Genomic DNA, 22,519 nt, shown 5'->3' on the forward strand with positions numbered 1-22,519 from the left:
TGGAGGATGCTCAGAAGAACGAAGGTATTCTTTATTTGCAAGTATAAATCTACCCAAGTAGTCTAAGCCAGCAATGTCCAAGATGCTCCTGCTGGTTCCCTTTTTCTGTGCTTGTGCCCAAAGCTGGCTTCAGTACCTTCAACCTGTATTAAGTCCCCAGGTTTGGAAGACTAGAAAGGCTGCATCCTGATTGGATTTCAGATTTTGCCGAAACAGGGAGCAGCCTTTACCAGTCCTCCCAGGGCCTGCAATTTTAAAGAGGTGAAGTATTCTCTTTCACTCCCAGTGCTGCTTCACCATTGTATAAGTGCACAGCATCAATCGTAGGAACAGGAGCAGGCCATTCAGCCCCTCGAGCCTGTTCCGCCGTTCATTTAGATCATGGCAGATCTGTAACTTAACTCCATCTACCTGCCTTGATGCCATATCCCTTAATATACTTACCTAACAAAAGTCTATCAATCTCAGCTTTGAAATTTTTAATTGACCTAGGAACATAAGAGTGCAGGTTACAGTGGTGTCAAAATGATCAGTCATCTGATAAAAATCCGGAAGTTCCTAAATCTATGCAACTGAAACCATTTTCAGGATGGCAAATTCTGCTCAAAAATTGATTTCAACTAAGGCCAGTGAAAGTACAGTAAGCTGAGGATCTGCAGTGGGGAAAGGAGCGAATCTGTTAACGGCAATGTGGTAATGAGAATTTCAAATTTTATTTTTTCTTATTTTTTGCACGAGGCAAAGTGAATTTACACATTCTGATTTAACAGCAAAAAATGACACACAAGGATGCAATGTGAGAAGCACCAGAAATAGGGGTATAGAAGTGGAAAGATGAATTTTTGTAGTTGGGAGTCTTGCTTTTTGCATATAGGGGTCTAATTTTATAAGTATGGGCCTTACATTTTTTTAATATATTGTGTAATCATGTGTCCCACTCACAGGTTTTGATTTGTATCTGGCCCCATAACTTCAAATGGTCTGACATCCCTGTTCTAAACTATGATATCCATTTTGTGACTTTTTTTCCTCTTACCTGAGACCACGTTTCCAAGTAAAATGATCCCTGATGGGACATTATCTAACCAAACCATTGTTTCCACTAATAGATCAAAGTAGAGAATTTTCCAGTCAATAATTCCAAATAATGCATATCACCTGGCTTTTATTACTGGAAAGCCTTTCCTTGCTGGCGCAGCAGCTTTTAGAGAAGTAATTTCCCCATCAGCATAGAGGGGAAAAATCTAATGTTACAATTTGGATTTCTCCATGCAGTAATATTTGGCACAGGATTTTGTTTGCGAGTCAAGCAAGTATGGAATTCAGTGTACAGGATAATTATTTTTACATAATTGCTTTTAACCTTTTATGGAATATTTCAGTAAAAATATAGGTCCTTAAGAGTTCGAAATACAAGAACACAAACCTAACATGTTTGGAATTAAAATAAAAGGAAGATCAGATGAACATTTTAATTGTTTTTACACTAGTATTCCAAAGTGTAATTTGAGTGCCACGTACTTTGTTTACTCAGATTGTGCTTTGCTATATTCTTTTTATACTCTCAATTCTTATAATTCAGAATTCAAAATTAATTATGCACTTTTGTAGATGTTATATGATGAGTGTTAAATGAAACTCAAGGAAGATATTAGTATTTTGGATGCACATGAAAATGAGAAATGACTGGCATAGGGAAGGGCTACCTTGAGTTGGATGTAGCTCAGACTGATTGCTTGCTCTCTACCTTGCTTTACCAGTATAACGCTTACAGTTTTTACACACGTCACATCTTCACTTTTAATTTCCAGCGATGGTCTTTTTGTTTAACTATGGATTTGTCTGAACTGAACTGAGACTGCCCAAATTTAGTTCATTTATGACCTTTTTTAATAAGCCATCAGAGAAGGAAACTTTAATCAAGCTGGGCTGGATTGGAGCCCAAGTCCCAGAGAAGAATACTGTTGTAAGACTGGGAAGTAGCATGCAATTAGTGATTAACAGCATGAAAAGTATGCACAGAGCAAGTGAGCAGGATTATATATATTAAAGATTTTTTAAAATACAGGATTTAAAGGGCTGTTAGGCTTTGAAAAAAGGACCTTTTATTGTAAACTTTATACCTTGATATGCAGTGTACATACTGAAATGAGTCTAATTAACAAGGTACATCATATTTCCTGTAATTGTAATTTGTTCACTATCTTTAACTGACTAATCTGCAAACTTTTACTAGATGCTTTAAGCACAAAAGAACTTTTAAGACAAAAAGGCTTTAATTAATTAAAACGATCAATCCTCCAGAGCTTGGCATTAAGGTTGGTTCACTGATCATGAAAGTGTTTATAGGGCCTGTGTAAAGATAGATGTCTACACACCCAGTAATGTGAGTGAAAGACTTGGTGGCTGGAAGGTGGTTAATCTGCCCACCGTCAGCATGGCGTAGTTATTAGCACTCTCACCTTGGAGTCAGAAAGCAGCTATGGGTTCAAGTCCCCGCCCAGGATTTGAACTTAATGTAAGTATACCAGTGTATTTTCTAAGGAGTTGTGCATTGTCATTGGTGCTGTCCTTTGAATGAGATACTAAACCAAGATCCCATCATCCTGTTTCAGTGGTTCAAGTTAAATGACAATATTTAAAGAGCAGGGAGTTCTTCCGATGTTTTGGTCAATATTTGTTCTTTAATCAACACCATTAAAAACAAATGAAATGGCATTGCTTTGTGGAATATTGCTGTGTGCAATGTGGCTGCCACATTTCATTAAATACAGTCACTTTGTTTCAAAGAAATTCATTGTACATGAACTGATGTGACATTTCAAAAATATAAGCCACAAATACAAGTTTGTCTTTGTTTTGCATGGTTTATCAAAAATGAAAATTTTGTAGCAATTGCTTGAAAAATACCTGAAAAATCTAGTGCTGACCTGAACTGCTATGCAGATATGTACTTTTTACACCATATCTTTTGACTTACTAATTTTGTTAACTACTTTCCTGATTTCAGTGTGGCAGTTGATGGGTTTGGTCAGCCAGGTAGCATTCCTGGGCGCCCGGTCACGGCTTATGGTTACCGTCTAGATGATCCTTACCTCTATCCATTTGGAAGCAGATAAGCTCAGCAAGAAATATTTATTACTGCTTTTGTAACATTCCTTGTACATAATTGAATCTGTAATGTATTGTGAATCCTTGTCAGTGTTGCATGGTGTCATAGCTAACTTGTGATCTATACTGGTTCAGGCTGTTTTATTTTGTATAATTATGTAACAGACCAATGTCCTGACATAGTGAAAAATATTAGCTGTATTTTATTCTAATGTATAATATAGTTTCTGTTATCCTTTTGGATAGATGCATCAGTCTGAAGTGTAACTGTAGTGGAGGCTCTAGTTTAGAAACACTAGTCTTAAATAAGTGAACACTAATAGCTAATAAGTCTGCGACTTAAGTTATAGGGTCTCATTTTGTTCATCTAATAAAATGCTTCCTAACAGCAATTTTTACATTAGCAATTTTACATATGAAGCTGTTTACTGTAATGAATACAGTATTCCAGGCTGTGTTTATTCTATTACTCACAATACAGAGCCATATTCTTAGCTCTAAATAACTTGAATTGTGCCTAATTGCAGGTTGTTGCACTTCTTTTGTTCTGTTTCTTCCACGTGCATTAAGCTTGTTTCGGTTTATATTGCCATTACTGTGATTTATTAGCAAATGTGAATTTTAAATAGATTTGGCACAGGTTCTGCATTACTATATGCATTGTATTTGTTTTGCATTATATGAACCAATTAAATTAATAAATGAGAACTCAAAATAAACACAACCAAAATAACCTTTATTTGTGTTACTCTCCTATTACAGTTGTATATTTATAATTTAAACAAGTACTTCATCCTCTGGTTTCTGAGTGGAGGATTTTCTGGACCACATCATATAGAAATTAGAAAAAAAACAAGCAGCATTAAACCTGCAAGTTATCCCCACAGAAGAAAAGAACAATTGAGACAGGGAAAAAGCACAAATCTGAGCGCAAAATACCCTCAACCCCAATTCCTCTACTGTTATGTATAAATCTATACTGAAGAGTTTGAAAGGAGGTCTGAAAGAGTGGCTCCTAGATTTGTCAGGTAGGAAAGCCAAGGAAGACTTGAAAGGGGCAACAAGTTTCTGGAAAAAATTACTAACTCAAGGATTGGAAGTATAGTACATGATAAAGTGAGACAGGAAGTACACCATGCCAGCAATAACTGCAGATACATGGAAACCTAATTAAATGAAGGATTATAGTTTGAAACTTATAGTCTGGTTACATAGAGATCAGAGAATAATTTGAAATTTATTCACCAAACGCTGGAGAAGTGCAGTATTATGCCCCTGTGAGCATAGACCTGTAGGGCCGAATGGCTTGTTTCTGTGCTGTAAAATTCTATGTAATCAAAACAACGTGATCCAAGAAATTAAGTATTGATGGGCAGCGGGATTGGTCAGCAGCCATCTTTTGGAGGAGGAAGAGGTGAGAAGCCAGCAGCAGCACTTGGAGAGAAGGGAGAGAAAGAAACTGGTAGTAGCACTTAATTGGGGTGGCAGAATCTGGGTGATGCTGTTGTGGGGGGAGGGAAACTGGGTGCAGAATGTTGGAGGGCAGGAAGGATAGGAGTGCTGCTTTTGAGAAGCTCATCATAGTTGGTCCGTTGAAAATCCAAATGTTTTTGCCTTTTTATAGATTAAAAATCTCAGTTGTGAAATTTTCTCCTGGAATTCCCACCCGCCCAGCCCCAGAAATGCACCACCAGTTGTGGGGTGGGCTGCATTTGAAGCACTATTACAATTCTAAATTTGTTGCCTATTGCTTAATGGGGACTGGTTAACAAAACTGGGCGGAAACCCTATTTACTATTTCATGATCTTTTAAACATTCCTCCCAGTAATAAAGTATATGCAGCTAATGGGAGTTCTAAAATATAAAGAAAAACAATTTATTCCCAAAAATAACTTCTCGCCAATAAAATTGAGTAAAAGTTCCTTTTCAGATTCCAAAATACTGGAAAATGTACCAATGAAGTGTCAAGAATCAAATTTTCTGGGGGGAGGGGGACATGTTCCCTATGAAATAAAATCTTGCATTTTTAAAAAATTTGTTCGTGGGATGTGGGCGTCGCTGGCGAGGCGGCATTTATTGCCCATCCCTAATTGCCCTCGAGAAGGTGGTGGTGAGCCCCCTTCTTGAACCGCTGCAGTCCGTGTGGTGAAGGTTCTCCCACAGTGCTGTTAGGAAGGGAGTTCCAGGATTTTGACCCAGCGACGACGAAGGAACGGCGATATATTTCCAAGTCGGGATGGTTTGTGACTTGGAGGGGAACGTGCAGGTGGTGTTGTTCCCATGTACCTGCTGCTCTTGTCCTTCTAGGTGGTAGAGGTCACGGGTTTGGGAGGTGCTGTCGAAGAAGCCTTGGCGAGTTGCTGCAGTGCATCCTGTAGATGGTACACACTGCAGCCACTGTGCGCCGGTGGTGAAGGGAGTGAATGTTTAGGGTGGTGGATGGGGTGCCAATAAAGTGGGCTGCTTTGTCCTGGATGGTGTCGAGCTTCTTGAGTGTTATTGGAGCTGCACTCATCCAGGCAAGTGGAGAATATTCCATCACACTCCTGACTTGTGCCTTGTAGATGGTGGAAAGGCTTTGGGGAGTCAGGAGGTGAGTCACTCGCCGCAGAATACCCAGCCTCTAACCTGCTCTTGTAGCCACAGTATTTATATGGCTGGTCCAGTTAAGTTTCTGGTCAATGATGACCCCCAGGATGTTGATGGTGGGGGATTCGGCAATGGTAATGCCGTTGAATATCAAGGGGAGGTGGTTAGACACTCTTGTTGGAGATCGTCATTGCCTGGCGCGAATGCTACTTGCCACTTATGAGCCCAAGCCTGGATGTTGTCCAGGTCTTGCTGCATGCGGGCTCGAACTGCTTCATTATTTGAGGGGTTGCGAATGGAACTGAACACTGTAATCATCAGCGAACATCCCCATTTCTGACCTTATGATGGAGGGAAGGTCATTGATGAAGCAGCTGAAGATGGTTAGGCCTAGGACTCTGCCCTGAGGAACTCCTGCAGCAATGCCCTGGGGCTATGATTGGCCTCCAACAACCACTACCATCTTCCTTTGTGCTAGGTATGACTCTAGCCACTGGAGAGTTTTCCCCCTGATTCCCATCGACTTCAATTTTACTAGGGCTCTTCGATGCCACACTTGGTCAAATGCTGCCTTGATGTCAAGGGCAGTCACTCTCACCTCACCTCTGGAATTCAGCTCCTTTGTCCATGTTTGGACCAAGGCTGTAATGAGGTCTGGAGCAGAGTGGTCCTGGCAGAACCCAAACTGAGCATCGGTGAGCAGGTTATTGGTGAATAAGTGCCGCTTGATAGCACTGTTGACGACACCTTCCATCACTTTGCTGATGATCGAGAGTAGACTGATGGGGCGGTAATTGGCCGGATTGGATTTGTCCTGCTTTTTGTGGACAGGACACACCTGGACAATTTTCCACATTGTGGGGTAGATGCCAGTGTTGTAGCTGGACTGGAACAGCTCGGCTAAAGGCGCAGCTAGTTCTGGAGCACAAGTCTTCAGCACTACAGCTGGGATGTGTCGGGGCCCATCACCTTTGCTGTATCCAGTGCACTCAGCCGTTTCTTGATATCACGTGGGGTGAATTGAATTGGCTGAAGACTGGCTTCTGTGATGGTGGGGATATTGGGAGGAGGCCGAGATGGATCATCCACTCGGCACTTCTGGCTGAAGATGGTTGCAAACGCTTCAGCCTTGTCTTTTGCACTCACGTGCTGGACTCCGCCATCATTGAGGATGGGGATGTTTGCAGAGCCTCCTCTTCCCGTTAGTTGTTTAATTGTCCACCACCATTCACGACTGGATGTGGCAGGACTGCAGAGCTTTGATCTGATCCATTGGTTGTGGAATCGCTTAGCTCTGTCTATAGCATGTTGCTTCTGCTGTTTAGCATGCATGTAGTCCTGTGTTGTAGCTTCACCAGGTTGGCACCTCATTTTTAGGTACGCCTAGTGCTGCTCCTGGCATGCTCTTCTACACTCCTCATTGAACCAGGGTTGATCCCCTGGCTTGTTGGTAATGGTAGAGTGAGGAATATGCCGGGCCATGAGTTTACAGATTGTGCTGGAATACAATTCTGCTGCTGATGGCCCACAGTGCTTCATGGATGCCTAGTTTTGAGCTGCTAGATCCGTTCTGAATCTCTCCCATTTAGCACGATGATAGGACACCATCCAACGTGTTGTGTGGCACTCAGTGCGAAGACGGGACTTCGTCTCCACAATAACTGTGCGGTGGTCACTCCTACCAATACTGTCATGGACAGATGCATTTGCGACAGGTAGATTGGTGAGGACGAGGTCAAGTAAGTTTTTCCCTCGTGTTGGTTCGCTCACCACCTGCCGCAGGCCCAGTCTGGCAGCTATGTCCTTCAGGACTCGGCCAGCTCGGTCAGTAGCGGTGCTACTGCGCCACTCTTGGTGATAGACATTGAAGTCTCCCACCCAGAGTACATTCTGTGCCCTTGCTACCCTCAGTGCTTCCTCCACGTGGTGTTCAACATGGAGGAGGACTGATTCATCAGCTGAGGGAGGGCAGTAGGTGGTAATCAGCAGGAGGTTTCCTTCTCCATGTTTGACCTGATGCCATGAGATTTCATGGGGTCCAGAGTCAATGTTGAGGACTCCCAGGGCCACTCCCTCCTGCCTGTATATCACTCTACTACCACCACCTCTGGTCGGTCTGTCCTGCCGGGTAGGACAGGACATACCCTGGGTTAGTGATGGAAGAGTCTGGGACATTGGCTGAAAAGTATGATTCTGTGAGTATGGCTATTGCTTGACTAGTCTGTGGGACAGCTCTCCCAATTTTAGCACAAGTCCCCAGATGTTAGTGAGGAGGACTTTGCAGGGTCGACTCGGCTTGGTTTGCCTTTGTCATGTCCGGTGCCTAGTGGTCCGATGCCGGGTAGTCCATCCGGTTTTATTCTTGTGACTTCTTTTAGCGAGATTTTACAACTGAGCGACTTGCTAGGCCATTTCAGAGGGCAATTAAGAATCAACCACGTTGCTGTGGGTCTGGAGTCACATATCGGCCAGACCGGGTAAGGACGGCAGGTTTCCTTCCCTAAAGGACATTAGTGAACCAGATGGGTTTTTACGACAATCCTGTAGTTTCATGGCCACCATTACTGATGCTAGTATTTTAATTCCAGATTTTTTATTTAATTGAATTTAAATTCCCCATCTGCCGTGGTGGGATTTGAACTCATGACTCCGGATTATTAGTCCGGGCCTCTGGATTACTAGTCCAGTAACATAACCACTATGCTACCGTACCCATAACTGTATGTGAAAAACAGGAAGGAGGTGAGGGGTAAGAGGCAGAAAACACACCACTTTTTTAGCCCTATGATAAAGTCTTGCAGCCAGTTGAAAAGAATACCCTCCAGAGTACATTCTCCTCACCTCCCCACAATGATAATGAGTGGACTGGCTTACTACCCACTCTGCAAGACTTCCATGACAGTCTAGCAAGATTACCAGGATCACTTGGCCCCACCCAAAACCTGGAACTGGCCCTGATATTTCCTTACCCACCCCTCAGCTCTGCACACAGTTGCATCTCTGCCCCAAACACCTCAATGTCGATTCACCGGGGAGACTTTGAGGGTTTTTCCCCACTTGCCAATCACTCTGCACATTAATCCAAAAAAGGAGTCCATACTTTTAGGAATTTTACAAAAAATTACATAGACTGTACAGCAAAGAAACAGGCCATTCGGCCCAACAGGTCTATGCCGGTTTTTATGCTCCACATGAGCCTCCTCCCACCCTTCATCATCTAACTCCATCAACATGTCCTTCTATTCCTTTCTCCCTCGTGTTTATTTAGCTTCCCCTTAAATACATCTATGCTAGTTGCCTCATCTATTCCTTGTGGTAGCGAGTCCCACATTCTAACCATTCTGGGTAAAGAAATTTCTCCTGAATTCCCTTTTGGATTTATTAGTGACTATCTTATATTTATGGCCCCTAGTTCTGGTCTCACAAATGGAAATATCTTCTCTATATGTCCCCATCAAACCTCTTCATAAGCTTGAAGACCTCTATCAGGTAACCCCACAGCCTTCTCTTTTCTCAAGTAAAGAGCCCCAGCCTGTTCAGTCATTCTTGATAGGTATAACCTCTTAATTCTGGTTTCATCCTCGTAAATTTTTTTTTGCATCTTCTCCAGTGCCTCTATATCCTTTTTATAATATGGAGACCAGAACTGTTCATAGTACTCCAAGTGTGGTCTAACCAAGGTTCTATACAAGTTTAACTTAACTTCTCTGCTTTTCAATGCTATCCCTCTAGAAATAAACCCCAGTACTTTCCTTTTTTTTCCAATGGCCTCATTAACCTGCATTGCTACTTTTAGTGATTTGTGTATCTGTACCCCCAGATCCTTCTGCTCCTCTACCCCATTTAGACTCTTACTTTCCAAGGAATATGTGGCTTCCTTATTCTTCCTACCAATATGTACCACCTCACACTTATCTATATTGAAATTCATTTGTCATTTATGTGCCCATTCTGCAAGTTTATTAATGTCTTCCTGCATTTATCCTAATTTAAAGAGGGACATCCCCTGAACTAGTCAAGGTTCAGGGTATCTGCATCTGGCAGATTGTGTCGGTAGTACTGTGGTTACCAGTACCACCAGGCTAGAATCGATTCTTGTTAAGTATATAAAAGGCGATCAATAATTCAGCCCATGCATAATCTAAAGGAACTGATTTTGAGAGGAACCTTTTTTATTGTAACAACTGCAACTTACACTTTATCCTTTAACATCTTAAAGCCCTTCAAAGAGGTGAAAATAACTGGAACCAAGAAATGGAGAGATGAGGAATGGGGTGGTGACTGAAAGCAAGATCATAGAGGTAGGTTTTGAGGAGGCCTTTGAAGGATAAGAGAGAGGCAAGGCAGAGGGGCTAAGGAAAGTGTTCCAGAGTCCACGCTGAAATCGTGAAGGCTGTGCAACTGACTCAATCTGAATTACCCATTGGTGTCTGTACCTAGCATGGTTGGACAATACTACAAGCTGACATCTTAAACTGCAAGGCAGTCCATCCACACAACTGCATATCCCAATAAACAGAGACCTTTGGGATGGTGTTTCCCCTCAATCGATGTCTTCATCTCACCAGACCATCTGAATGGTTTAACATTCAGATCAACTGCAGTGGTGTTGGAGGTTGCTGAATGTAGCAGATTGTTTATAGTCCCTACCGGGCCAGTAAGTGAACATCTCCTATGCCTCTACAAACATCTTCTTTGTATCAGGGGCTAAGGAGTGCAGCATGAACTGGCTCTCTGATGCTATGGCCAAAAGCATGAAGTATCAAAATTGTAGTTGTAAAGCCAAATCTAATTTTGTGAAAAATTGAGGTAATAGACCACACTTATTCTGCATGCAAATATATTTCACCAGTTTGCAAAGAAATTAAATCAAAAACTATTAATTATCTAAATCAATCCATCAGAGTGTTCTGCCACTTTTCTCACAAATCCATGATTTTTAATGTGTTTTGAGAAAGGACTTGCATTCATCTAGGATCTTTCACATCTTCACGTGATTCACAGCTTTTGAATTGCAGTCACTGTTTGTAATTTAAGGAAATGCAGCACCAGTTTGCGCCTAGCGAGGTCCCACAATGAGAGAAAAATCACCAATTTTGGTGCTGGTGATTGAGTGATAAATGTTGGCCAGGATAACTCTCCTGTTCTTCTTTGAAAAGTGCCATGGGATCTTTTACATCCACCTGAGGGCAGATGGTGCCTCGGTTTCACGTCCCATCCGAAAGACAGTGCAGCATTCCCTCAGCACTGCACAAAGTACCAGCCTGGATTATGTGCTCTCAAGTCTCTGCACTTTACATGGAAGTTGGCAAAAAAAAATTACACGAAGAAATTTTTTAAAGCATCATTTTAAATCAGTGTTGCAATCCATTCGCCCTGCCCTGTGTTGTAACTGAGATTGACACTGGCCATTTCCATTGCTCTCTGTGCAGCACCGCTCGCCTGCGGTGGGGGAGGGGCGCTGTTTTCATTTGAATTCGCAGCGCGCGCCCAACCGTTAACCGCAGGTTTCCGCCTTGCCCGCGCGCACCGCGCTCCCGGCGGTTAGTGAGCGACACGTCATCAGTGTGGGCCAGCCAGCGCTGATTGGCCGAGAGCCGTAGCGGGAGGTTAGGGCGAAATCTGATCGAAAAAAAAACGACGCTGCTGGAGAAAAAGTGAGAGGTAAGAGAGAAGGTAGACACCGAGAGCTGTTGGCCGGCCCTCAGTAAACTTACTCAAATGTAGATCGACTGACAGTCAGAGAGCTGGGAGGATCCTGTCTCACCGTCAGGTTATACGACATCAAAATATATACTGACTTGTTTCTTCGTCACACTCACCCTGAGGAAAACATTTTCGGCTGGAAACCCGAGGCAACGTCAGTCAACTGGAAACAATAGGATGGGAGGCATTATGATCCTGTCACCTTATTATTATTTGATTATTTTCCGATTATTGCTTTCCCGACCTATTATTTGTACGGTGTGGTTTGGTGACGCATCCTGAAATGACACCTTCATTGTGAGGTCACAATAAACGCTTTGCCCTCATGATTCCCTGGTGACCTCATAAGGTGATTGTAGCCCCGCCCCCTTCAATCTCTTGCCCTCCCCCCCCCCCCCGCTCATATCAAAGGGCCTAAGGAATTCTTGAGTAAATTTACTTTCTCCAGTGTCTCAGTTTTAAACCTTGCAAGTGCTAATACTTGTATCAGATTATTGTCTTGTAACCACACGAACTGTTGTAGTCATTATCCTGTTTAATGCGTACTGACTCTATAATTAAAGGTTTATGCCATGGAAGGTGCATAAAATTGTTTCCATACGTGCAGTGAAAGGGAAGTTTGTGGCAGGGGACTAACGTAGATAATTATTCCCATAGATACTGCCCGACTTGCTGAGTATTTCCAGCATTTTCTGTTTTTATTTCAGATTTCCAGCATCAGCAGAATTTTGCTTTTGGCTATTATGGTTTTTAATCTTTGAATTTTTGCTTTTTGACAATTTTGGGTTCTCTTGTCTCCATACCGATCTACAAAACTGTACTACCAGTTGCACATGTTGCAGACTTGGCCTGTTGTGGTGCCCATTAAAAATCTTCCTTTTTTTATAAACATTGTGCAGTACTTTGACAATCTTCTCCTTAAATGCATGTAAGTTTCCACCTAAGTTATTTTAAGCTTTGCAAAGGGCTGGCTCACATACTGGGATACTTGCGGACACTAGATGTTTCCCATGTGTAATGTTGGAGTGTTGTTTTGCCAGGAAATGATGGGTGAATTCCCATTTTGAGTGCTGAGCTGACCAATAACTGCCCTCACAGCATGTGATCCTTTTTGCACTAATTCCCTATTTTCATTTGCAACAATTATACTTCTTTACATGCTCAGTATCAAAATATTTTAACATTGGTATTCCATTTACCTTGAGATCAATTTCTCATTACTGCAATGTCTCTTTTTGATACTCCCATCCCCAAAGTGTTTTCCTGGGTGTCACCTGCACTCTCTTATAGCCATGATTTGTGAAAATCAATCAAAATATTGTCAAGAAGACTCTGCTAAACTTCACTTACCAAAATATTTTGTAGGTGAAATTCTTCCTGTTGATAAATTTAATGAAAATGTCTGCTTTCTCCCAAGTTTTTTGATTTAAAAATAGCAATTTGAGGAATTTCAATCCCGACGGTTCTTCCCTTGCTACTTTTTCTGGAGAATTTGTACAATCAGTTTGCAATCTACTCTTCCATACTTAGTTCTTTATGTTTTTTCCTAGAATTCCCATTCCTACTCAAACAGAATGTGTATTTTGAGGAGCTTCTGGAGCCTCTTATGTTCAGTATATCAAGCACTGTAGACAGTTCCAAAGGAGGTGTACTAAGGTAGCTATCTCACCCCAACATTTCTATCGACATAAGTGTCTGCAATCCATATTCTTCTTAATTTAGTTGACATTTTGTTATTCCAATGTAGGCTATGGGGACCAATCTGAAAGTTCCTGAGCTGGGATAACTCATAAATATGATTTCTGTGAATCTTCTCTGTAGTATTCACAAAAAACATAAAAGTCAAGGATGAGGAAAGCTAGGATTCTAGCTGTCCCATATTAGGATCCAGGTATGTTTTGAACTTCCCTGAAGATTGATTCTCTATTACCCTGCTTGGTACACTATTCTAGACATTTGTCATATCCTTCTGGTATCTAAATTTATTTTTCTCTGGTTTATATTTATGACCTATATTGTGCCTATTATTTTAAAGCAATGTTCAGGTTAACAATATTAACCAAGTTGTACAGTGTTTTATATACTTCAGTGAGGCATATTTTTAACTGCAGATTATTCCTCAATAAGTCCAAAATACTAATGTTAAGAGGAAAGTACAGTCTACTAAATTGCCTTAGAATTATAAATGTTATAAAAGGAGATTGATATTTGTAAACCCTCAGACCCTCATGTTATCATCTTGTACGCTTTAAAACTGCTGCAGTAGTCTCTTAGAACAGATTTTTTGTAGAACTCCACTCCTGTAACATTGTGAAGTTTAACTCCTTTGAGGGACATTGAATTGTGGGCAGCTTTTTTCATTCATGATGTCACTGGAGTCAAACTTTATGTTGTCACAGGAAGGGAGTTCTACATAGAATATCTATTCCAAAGCAGCTGCAGCCAACAGTTCTAAAGCATACAACAAGGTAACAAAGGGTGACTGAGAAAATACCGGTAAGTGTAAAAATATTTATCTCTCTTTATAACATATAGGATTGAGCGGCATTTAGTCAACCATACTTCCCCTTTAATCCTACAGTGTAAACAGCATAAAATGCAATGACACTTGGAGTTTGTACTGATGTCTATCTATACTGCCAGCAGCTGTCAGCACAAGAACAGTGAAAACTCAATTTTTAAAAAACGCATAAAATATTATTTTTTAAAAAACCATGGAGCGATTATGGGCTAGTAATCTAACTGAGAGGGTTCAAATTACACCATACACCTCAAGCTAATCAAACAATACCTTTCTTTGCATAAAAACTTTCAACATAGCAATAAAGAGAAAATAGTCATAGACACAGTCTAAACATACTAGTTTGAAACAAACTCTTAAAGTTTACTTTTTCCAAACTGTGCTGTTTCTGCAATTCATTATAATGGATCACTTATTCCACACCTAGTTTATGTTGCCGGATAATCGAAAGTGGCTAATGCTGACTACATTGCCTCCACCTCCTAACCCATAAGAAATGTCAAAGTACAGGCAGACAACGCATCTTTTGTGATGTTGCAGGTATGAGTGAGGCAAACCATTTTTTAAATTGGAGTGACTATTGACAACGTGGCCAACCTGCATCGTCAATGGCGTCACAATGACTATTAACAACACGGCCGACCCGCACTATGTCACTAAACGTATCCTATTTCCAAGCACTTAACTCCAAAATCAGAGCTACGCTAATTTACTTCCACTTACAATGATTGGAATTGAAGACGTGTGTATTATAGAAAACACTATTCTGTGATTGCCTTTATATTAAAAAAAAGTTATTGACGTGTCTAGTTACACCGCGTTGTCAGTAGTGATTTCTAACCCTAATTCGAACCACTGATCCTTAACCCCTAAAACATAAACCCCAAATCACGCGGTGTCAGTAGTGGTTTCCAACCCTAACCCACGAGCCCTAACACTCTAACCTCCTTATCCTAAATCGTGTGGCGTTTGTAGCCACTGCGACATGGTTGATGGTGCAGGCCTGTCATGTTAATACGCCAGTGGTTTCAATAGTAATTGCGATGCCATCAACGATGCAGGTTGGCCACGCTGTCAATAGCCACTCTGATTATTTATACTTTTTACTTCTCGGATTTAGATAAAATCAAAACACCAAATAATCAGAATACAGTAGGTTACTGCCTCTCTACATTACCTGGAAATCAGCACTGTCTTATTTGTTGTTACATAACAGAAAGCATGCTTTTTAGATTCATATTTCTTTGTTTCTAATCTTCCTTAATTGCAGTGTTCAAAAAAGAAGTCTCTGTATCCTAATGGGCAGCTGTGATCATAGTAGCTTATTCTTCATTTAAGAATGTTAAATTTAATGCTGTTAAATTGCCTATCTTTGGTGCTGGGAAGTCACATCTGGTCAGCTTTCCAGCCTGATTGTTTAGATATGAGGAGGTTCTGCCAGGACCACTCGGCTCCAGACCTCATTAAAGCCTTGGCCCAAAAAAGAGCTGAATTCTCGAGGTGAGGTGAGAGTGACTGCCCTTGACATCAAGACAGCATTTGACTGAGTTTGGCATCAAGGAACTCTAGTTCCATCAAGGAAGTCAATGGAGATCAGAGGGAACATTCTCCAATGGCTGGAGTCAAACCTGGCACAAAGGAAGATGGTTATGGTTGTTGGAGGTCAATCATCTTAACCTCAGGACATTGCTGCTGGAGTTTGTCGGGGCAGTGATCTAGGCACAACGATCTTCAGCTCCTTCATCAATTACCTTCCCTCCATCTTATGGTCAGAAATTTGCTGATGATTGCACAGTGTTCAGCTCCATTTGCAATTCCTCAGATAATGAAGCAGTCCATGCCTGCGTGCAGCAAGAGCTGGACACCAAACAGGCTTGGGCTGATGCGTGGTGCGAATGTTTCTTGCCATTTAAGTGTCAGGCAATGATCATCCCCAACAAAAGAGAGCCTAACCACCTCTCCTTGACATGGAATTACCGTCACTGAATCTCCCACTATCAACATCTTGGAGGTTACCAGTGACCAGAAACTCAACTGGACCAGCCACAGAAATGCCACAGCTACTAGAGCAGGCCATAAGCTGTGAATTCTGGAGTGAGTAGCTCATCTCCTGACTCCCCAAAGCCTTTCCACCACCTTACAAGGCACAAGTCAGGACTGTGATGGAATACCCTTCACTTGCTTGGATGGGTGCAGCTTCAACAACATCAAGAAGATTGGTACGATCCAGGACAAAGCAGTCCACTTGATAGACACCTCATCCGCTAGCCTAGATGTCCACCTACTCCAACACCGGCGTACCGTGGCTACAGTGCGTACTGTCTACAGAACTCACCAAGGGTTCTTCGGCAGCGCCTCCCAAATCCACGACCTCCATCTCCTAGAAGGACAAGGGGAGCAGGTGTATGGGAACACCATCACTTCCAACTTCCCCTCCAAGTCACACACCATCATGACTTGGACATATATCGCTGTCCCTTCAGCCATAACTGGGTGAAAACCCTGGTACTCCTTACCTACCACCATTGCGGGAGCATCTTCGCCGCACGGGCTGCAGTGGTTGAAGAAGGCCCACCGCCACATTCTCAAGGGCAACAAGGGATGGGCAATAAATAATGGCCTGGCAAGGACACCCCCATCCCAAGAATGAATTTTTAATAAAAAATGGTTCTGTGCTTGAACACAACTTTCTGGCTCAGACAAGAATGCTATCAACTGAGCCAAACTGACAGCAGTTAAACTCTGATTGAACTCAGGATCTATTTAGGTACTTCATCACAAGGCATATCTCAGCAGTGACCTTAAAGTGATAGGCCAGGTTAGCACCTACACGTAATAGTCATACTCTAGATCCCAGGCTACCCATCAGCATCACTCTGGGAAATTAGCTGGTTATTTATTAAAAGGGAATTACTTTGTAGTCCTAAGACAGATAGTTCTAAGAATAATAAAAAGGATCATTAAAGTTGTTTTTGAATGATTTCCACCTAAGTTCCTGGATATTTTGGGGTTGGCAGTTTGGTTTAAAAAAAATTTCCCGATTTTTGTAAACAAAAAAGCCCCGTGTGCCTGTAATTCTCCTGTTTTTCACGTTGAAAATCATATCCTGAGGTGCATATGCGTTTCAGGACCTGAATTTCAGCACCAAATTCAGCGGAGAATTGAGCAGAGTTCTGAGATGTTCTCTTAAGCCTGGATTTTCCTCCACTATTCTCCCCAAACAAAAATGTTGGGGAAATCGGACAGGAAGCCTACCCTTAACATCCTATTGTGACCTACATCGCCCTCCCCCCGTCATTGTAAAGAAGACAACTGGCTGCTTCTTTACTGCCCCACTGTGTGTAAATGACATTTATATGGCAGGGAGGTGGGGCCTGGCAACCTAACCCATTTCCATTTCTTGTGCTGCCGATGTTGCTGACCACCAGAGAGGGATGGTGACAGCTACTGAAGGCCTGCTAGACCCCCCCCCCCCACTTTAGAAGGAGAGGCCCTCGCAGTGTGCCCCTCTCCCTAGGTCTCAACCACTCATTGGATGAAGACGAAAGCCCAGCCTAGGCCTAAATGAGAAAGTCTAGGCTAGTCTTTGGGGCTCTTTTGCCCTCTCTGTGGTCCCCTCCTCATTAAATGCTGCTGTAGGTCCCCCTGCAGCACTACCATCATTTTGTTCCTTTGACAGTGTGTGCTCCCTCTCAGTGGTGGGGATCCTGCTGGTAGCCCACCCTCCATAACTGAACACCCTAGAACCAGGAAAATGGTTTGGGCAGTGGGCAAAAGTCCTTCTGGAGCAGGTTAAGGAAATCCAGTATTTACTATCTTTCAGTGATAAATTAATGAGATAATAGTTCTTATGAGACAGGGCATTCATGGTGTCTGAAGCATCCTTTGGCTGAAGCAATGCATTCATATATAAATTTGGGAATTTGCGATGCCTGGATGACAGCAATGAGGCTTCTGGTACCAGTCTAAGTATGAGGTGAAACTAAACTGCTGATGGGAGATTAAGATACGTGGGATAGATTCAGAACAGATCCAGCAGCTCAAAACTGGGCATCCTTGAGGCACTGAGGGCCATCAGCAGCAGCAGAATTGTATTCCACCACAATCTGTAACCTCATGGCCCGGCATATCCCTCACTCTACCATTACCATCAAGCCAGGGGATCAACCCTGGTTCAATGAGGAGTGTAGAAGAGCGTGCCAGGAGCAGCACCAGGCGTACCTAAAAATGAGCTGCCAACCTGGTGAAGCTACGACACAGGACTACATGCATGCTAAACAGCGGAAGCAGCATGCTATAGACAGAGCTAATAGATCCACAACCAACGGATCAGATCAAAGCTCTGCAGTCCTGCCACATCCAGTCGTGAATGGTGGTGGACAATTAAACAACTAACGGGAAGAGGAGGCTATGCAAACATCCCCATCCTCAATGATGGCAGAGTCCAGCACGTGAGTGCAAAAGACAAGGCTGAAGCGTTTGCAACCATCTTCAGCCAGAAGTGCCGAGTGGATGATCCATCTCTGCCTCCTCCCGATATCCCCACCATCACAGAAGCCAGTCTTCAGCCAATTCAATTCACTGCACGTGATATCAAGAAACGGCTGAGTGCACTGGATACAGCAAAGGCAATCGGCCCAGACAACATCCCGGCTGTAGTGCTGAAGACTTGTGCTCCAGAATTAACCGCGCCTCTAGCGAAGCTGTTTCAGTACAACTACAACATTGGCATCTAACCTGCTCACCGATGCTCAGTTTGGGTTCTGCCAGGACCACTTGGCTCCAGACACCATTACAGCCTTGGTCCAAACATGGACAAAAGAGCTGAATTCCAGAGATGAGGTGAGAGTGACTGTCCTTGACATCAAGGCAGCATTTGACCGAATGTGGCACCAAGGAGCCCTAGTAAAATTGAATTCAATGGAAATCAGGGGGAAAACTCTCCAGTGGCTGGAGTCATACCTCGCACAAAGGAAGATGGTAGTGGTTGTTGGAGGCCAATCATCTCAGCCCCAGGACCTTGCTGCAGGAGTTCCTCAGGGCAGAGTCTTAGGCCCAACCATTTTCAGCTGCTTCATTAATGATCTTCCCTCCATCATAAGGTCAGAAATGGGGATGTTTGCTGATGATTGCACAGTGTTCAGTTCCATTCGCAACCCCTCAGATAATGAAGCAGCCCGTGCCCACATGCAGCAAGACCTGGACAACATCCAGGCTTGGGCTGATAAGTGGCAAGTAACATTCACGCCAGACAAGTGCCAGGCAATGACCATCTCCAACAAGAGAGAGTCTAACCACCTCCCCTTGACATTCAACGGCATTACCATCGCCCAACCCCCCAGCATCAACATCCTGGGAGTCACTCTTGACCAAAAACTTAACTGGACTAGCCACATAAATACTGTAGCTACAAGAGCAGGTCAGAGGTTGTGTATTCTGCGGCGAGTGACTTACCTCTTGACTCCCCAGAGCCATTCCACCATCTACAAGGCACAAGTCAGGAGTGTGATGGAATACTCTCCACTTGCCTGGATGAGAGCAGCTCCAACAACACTCAAGAAGCTCGACACCATCCAAGATAAAGCAGCCCGCTTGATTGGCACCCCATCCACCATCTTAAACATTCACTCCCTCCACCACTGGCGGACCGTGGCTGCAGTGTGTATCATCTACAAGATGCACTGCAGCAACTCGCCAAGGCTTCTTCGATAACACCTCCCAAACCTGCGACCTCTACTACCTAGAAGGACAAGGGCAGCAGGTACATGGGAACAACACCACCTGCATGTTCCCCTCCAAGTCACACACCATCCCGACTTGGAAATATATCGCCGTTCCTTCATCGTCGCTGGGTCAAAATCCTGGACCTCACTGTGGGAGAACCTTCACCACACGGACTGCAGCGGTTCAAGAGGTGTCTCACCATTACTTTCTCAAGGGCAGTTAAGGATGGGCAATAAATGCTGGCCTTTCCAGTGATGCCCACATCCCATGAATGAATTTTTTTAAAAATTAAAAATAATGTGCTTGAAGATGACACTAAACAGTCATGTTCTGTTGGATTATTCCTTCATTGGAAAGGTCCAATGTGACTCAGTGATAATGACCAAGAAATCTTTGGACTAATTTTTTCTGATGGCCATAAAATAGTACCATGCATGATCCCTGGCCTTCAGTCAGTATGTTTTTAGCAATCAAATGAAGCAAGCATGTTTGTAGACCATTACCAAAGAGCATGACCGCGTAACACATCTATCGAGCAAATGGGGCTCAGAAATATTTTTGTAGGAAGATTGCTACTTTGTTAGAAACAAATCCTGTTTCCATTATAGAGTGTCAAAAGCATGTTTTAAGCTGGATGATGCACTGTGCAAACACATGGCAGAATTTTTGGAACTGACATTCTGGCCTATAAAAGTGGTGACTGAACTGTATAAAATAATTGAAGGTGAACACTTTGCTTGATTGTGTCAGCCTTGGCTCAATGGTAGTCTTCTTGCTTCTGAGTCAGAAGGTCGTGACCAGCAATGGTGTGCAACTCATACACCCAATCCAATGGCCTTACATATGCATAGTTGTCAAACGTTCACATTCGGAGCTGACATTCAGCTTTTCCAATCCCAGTTTATGTGGGGGCCTAGAAAACAGCTAATTCAGGGTTCCGCTTTTAAACTCAGCGGTTCACTCACTTCTGCATTGTTGCTGCTTTGGTTTTGCTTCTTGCCTGGCTGCCAACTACCTTGGCTTGTGTATGTGATAGGACAGGCTTGCACTCTCCTCCCTGTGCTGCAATTCTGAGAGCAGCTCTTGTGTGTGGACATGAAAATGACAAATGCCTTGCACACCTGTTGTTTGCTTAGGGGGTGCTCTGCAAACCTGGTGGCCGCTTGCATTATAATAGATTGAACTGTGCCCATCTCTGCAGCTCTGTGCCGGAGAACAACATGAAGTGATGGTTCCACTCCTACTTGTTGTAACAAAGCTAGTTCATCCTCAGCAATGACTTCTCCTTCCACCCTGGTCATTTCCACTTTACTCCAAGGTTCCATCCTTTTGTTCAATTTGTGATCCCTTCCTTTTCCTTGTTTACATGATGGCCCTCAGAGATGTAACCCATAGGCATACAATCTGGTTACAGCTCTGTGCTGCTGAAAACCAGCTCTAGGTCTCCATTATCACCAATGACTCCATAACCACCTCTGTTTTGTCAGACATCAAGTCCTGGATGAGCCTGACCTCCCTCCAGATGAACATTGGGAAGGTCAAAGCCATCTGCTGTCAAAAGCTCAGTACCCTTGTTCCTAACTCCATTCCCCTCTCTGGCTTCTCACTTACGTTAACACAGATGGTGAACAACCTTAGTGTCCTGTTTGATCTTGAGCTTCAGTTCCCACACATTACCAAGTATCTTACTTCCACATTTACATTATTGCCTGCTCCATCCCATCCTTGCCATACCCATCCCCTGCACTACTGAGATCCATGCAGTGTTTTTGTTACCATTGCACTTGACTCTCCAAAGCCAACCTTACCAGCCTCTTGAGCTCCACCCGACACAAACTCTCGACATCCAAATTCCACCACTTAAATCCTGTTCTGTTCAGCTATCTCCTTGTCCCAACACATTGAATTTGAATGATCGTCATTCCACCCTACCTCTGTAACTTCTTTCAACACATGCTCCTGAAACACTGGCCTCCTTGAGCACTACCCCCTCCCCTCCCCTTCACCATTAAAGACATAACCTTCAGCTGTTTCTTTGGAATTTTCTTACGGAGAAATACAAAGAAGTTACAACATGGAAACAGGCCATTTGACCCAATCAATCCATGTCAGTGTTCACCCTACACATGAGAAAATAGCCCTAATCCCTCAATCATTAACTCTGGAAGTGAATTCCACAGTCTTCTAACTCTGTTTAAAGAAGTTTCTGTTGTTTTCTGTTCTAAATCTCTTGCATTTAATCTATGGCCCCTTGTTCTTGACCCCTCAAGTACTGGAAACAGTCTGCTTCTATCCACCCTATCCCATTCTTTCATCATTTAAAACAGTTCTATCATATCGCCTCATAATCTGCGTTCTAACTAAAGAAGCCCCATTTTTATCATGTTTCCTCACATCTGTATTTCCTCATATCAGGCAGCATCTTAATGAATCAGCTTTGTACTCTATCTGAAGCCTCAATATCCTTCCGATAGTGCGGAGTCCATTACTGCACACAGTACTCAGGTTATATTAAGATTTTATATCAGCTCATCATTACTTCTTGGGTTTTCTATTCTATATTTCTTGTAATAAAACCTAGAATTCTATTAGTTGTTTTTACGGCCTTATCAACCTTTAAAGTCATGTGAGCCTGAACCCCAAATCCCTGTTCTCTTCCACAGCACGGAGCCTACTTTCACTCAGACTATGACTACTGCTGTTATTTTTTTCTTCCTAAATGCCACGACCTTACTACTTCTCTCTGTCCATCCTTAAAAGTCTCCTCAAAACTTATCTTTGTGATCATACTTTCACTCATCTCTCCTAACTCTTCTATTACTGCTTGGCATCCTTTTCTCCTCTACTAAGTGCTTTAGGATATTTTC

At 42.9% G+C, this 22,519-nt stretch overlaps 2 protein-coding genes and 1 long non-coding RNA gene across 9 annotated transcripts in view; 2 read left to right on the forward strand and 1 right to left on the reverse strand.

Annotated features, from left to right (window-relative positions):
- The window catches only part of kifap3a (kinesin-associated protein 3a), a 181,056-nt gene extending 177,226 nt beyond the window's left edge, over positions 1–3,830 (forward strand). Inside the window, exon 20 of one of the 2 annotated variants that reach the window (XM_067990449.1) lies at positions 3,011–3,097. Coding sequence is in view for 1 of the 2 variants with exons in the window: in XM_067990447.1 (XP_067846548.1) it covers positions 3,011–3,119 (109 nt within the window). In the remaining variant the exon portion in view is untranslated. Of the gene's footprint in view, positions 1–3,010 lie in introns of both variants that reach the window. The other variant, XM_067990447.1, reaches the window with a different exon arrangement.
- The window catches only part of LOC137325394 (uncharacterized), a 39,880-nt gene extending 28,144 nt beyond the window's left edge, over positions 1–11,736 (reverse strand). The window contains exon 1 of the long non-coding RNA XR_010963874.1: positions 11,524–11,736. This is a non-coding gene — a long non-coding RNA (uncharacterized lncRNA). The remainder of the gene's footprint in view (positions 1–11,523) is intronic.
- The window catches only part of odr4 (odr-4 GPCR localization factor homolog), an 83,878-nt gene continuing 72,618 nt past the window's right edge, over positions 11,260–22,519 (forward strand). For 3 of the 6 annotated variants that reach the window (XM_067990452.1, XM_067990450.1, XM_067990455.1), the window contains exons 1-2: positions 11,266–11,365; positions 12,958–13,063. The gene's annotated coding sequence lies outside the window, so the exon portion shown is untranslated. Of the gene's footprint in view, positions 11,366–12,957; positions 13,064–13,806; positions 13,904–22,519 lie in introns of those variants that run through there. The other 3 variants (XM_067990451.1, XM_067990456.1, XM_067990454.1) reach the window with 3 other exon arrangements.

The sequence above is a fragment of the Heptranchias perlo genome, chromosome 9, assembly GCF_035084215.1.
Source record: "Heptranchias perlo isolate sHepPer1 chromosome 9, sHepPer1.hap1, whole genome shotgun sequence".
Taxonomy (NCBI): domain Eukaryota; kingdom Metazoa; phylum Chordata; class Chondrichthyes; order Hexanchiformes; family Hexanchidae; genus Heptranchias; species Heptranchias perlo.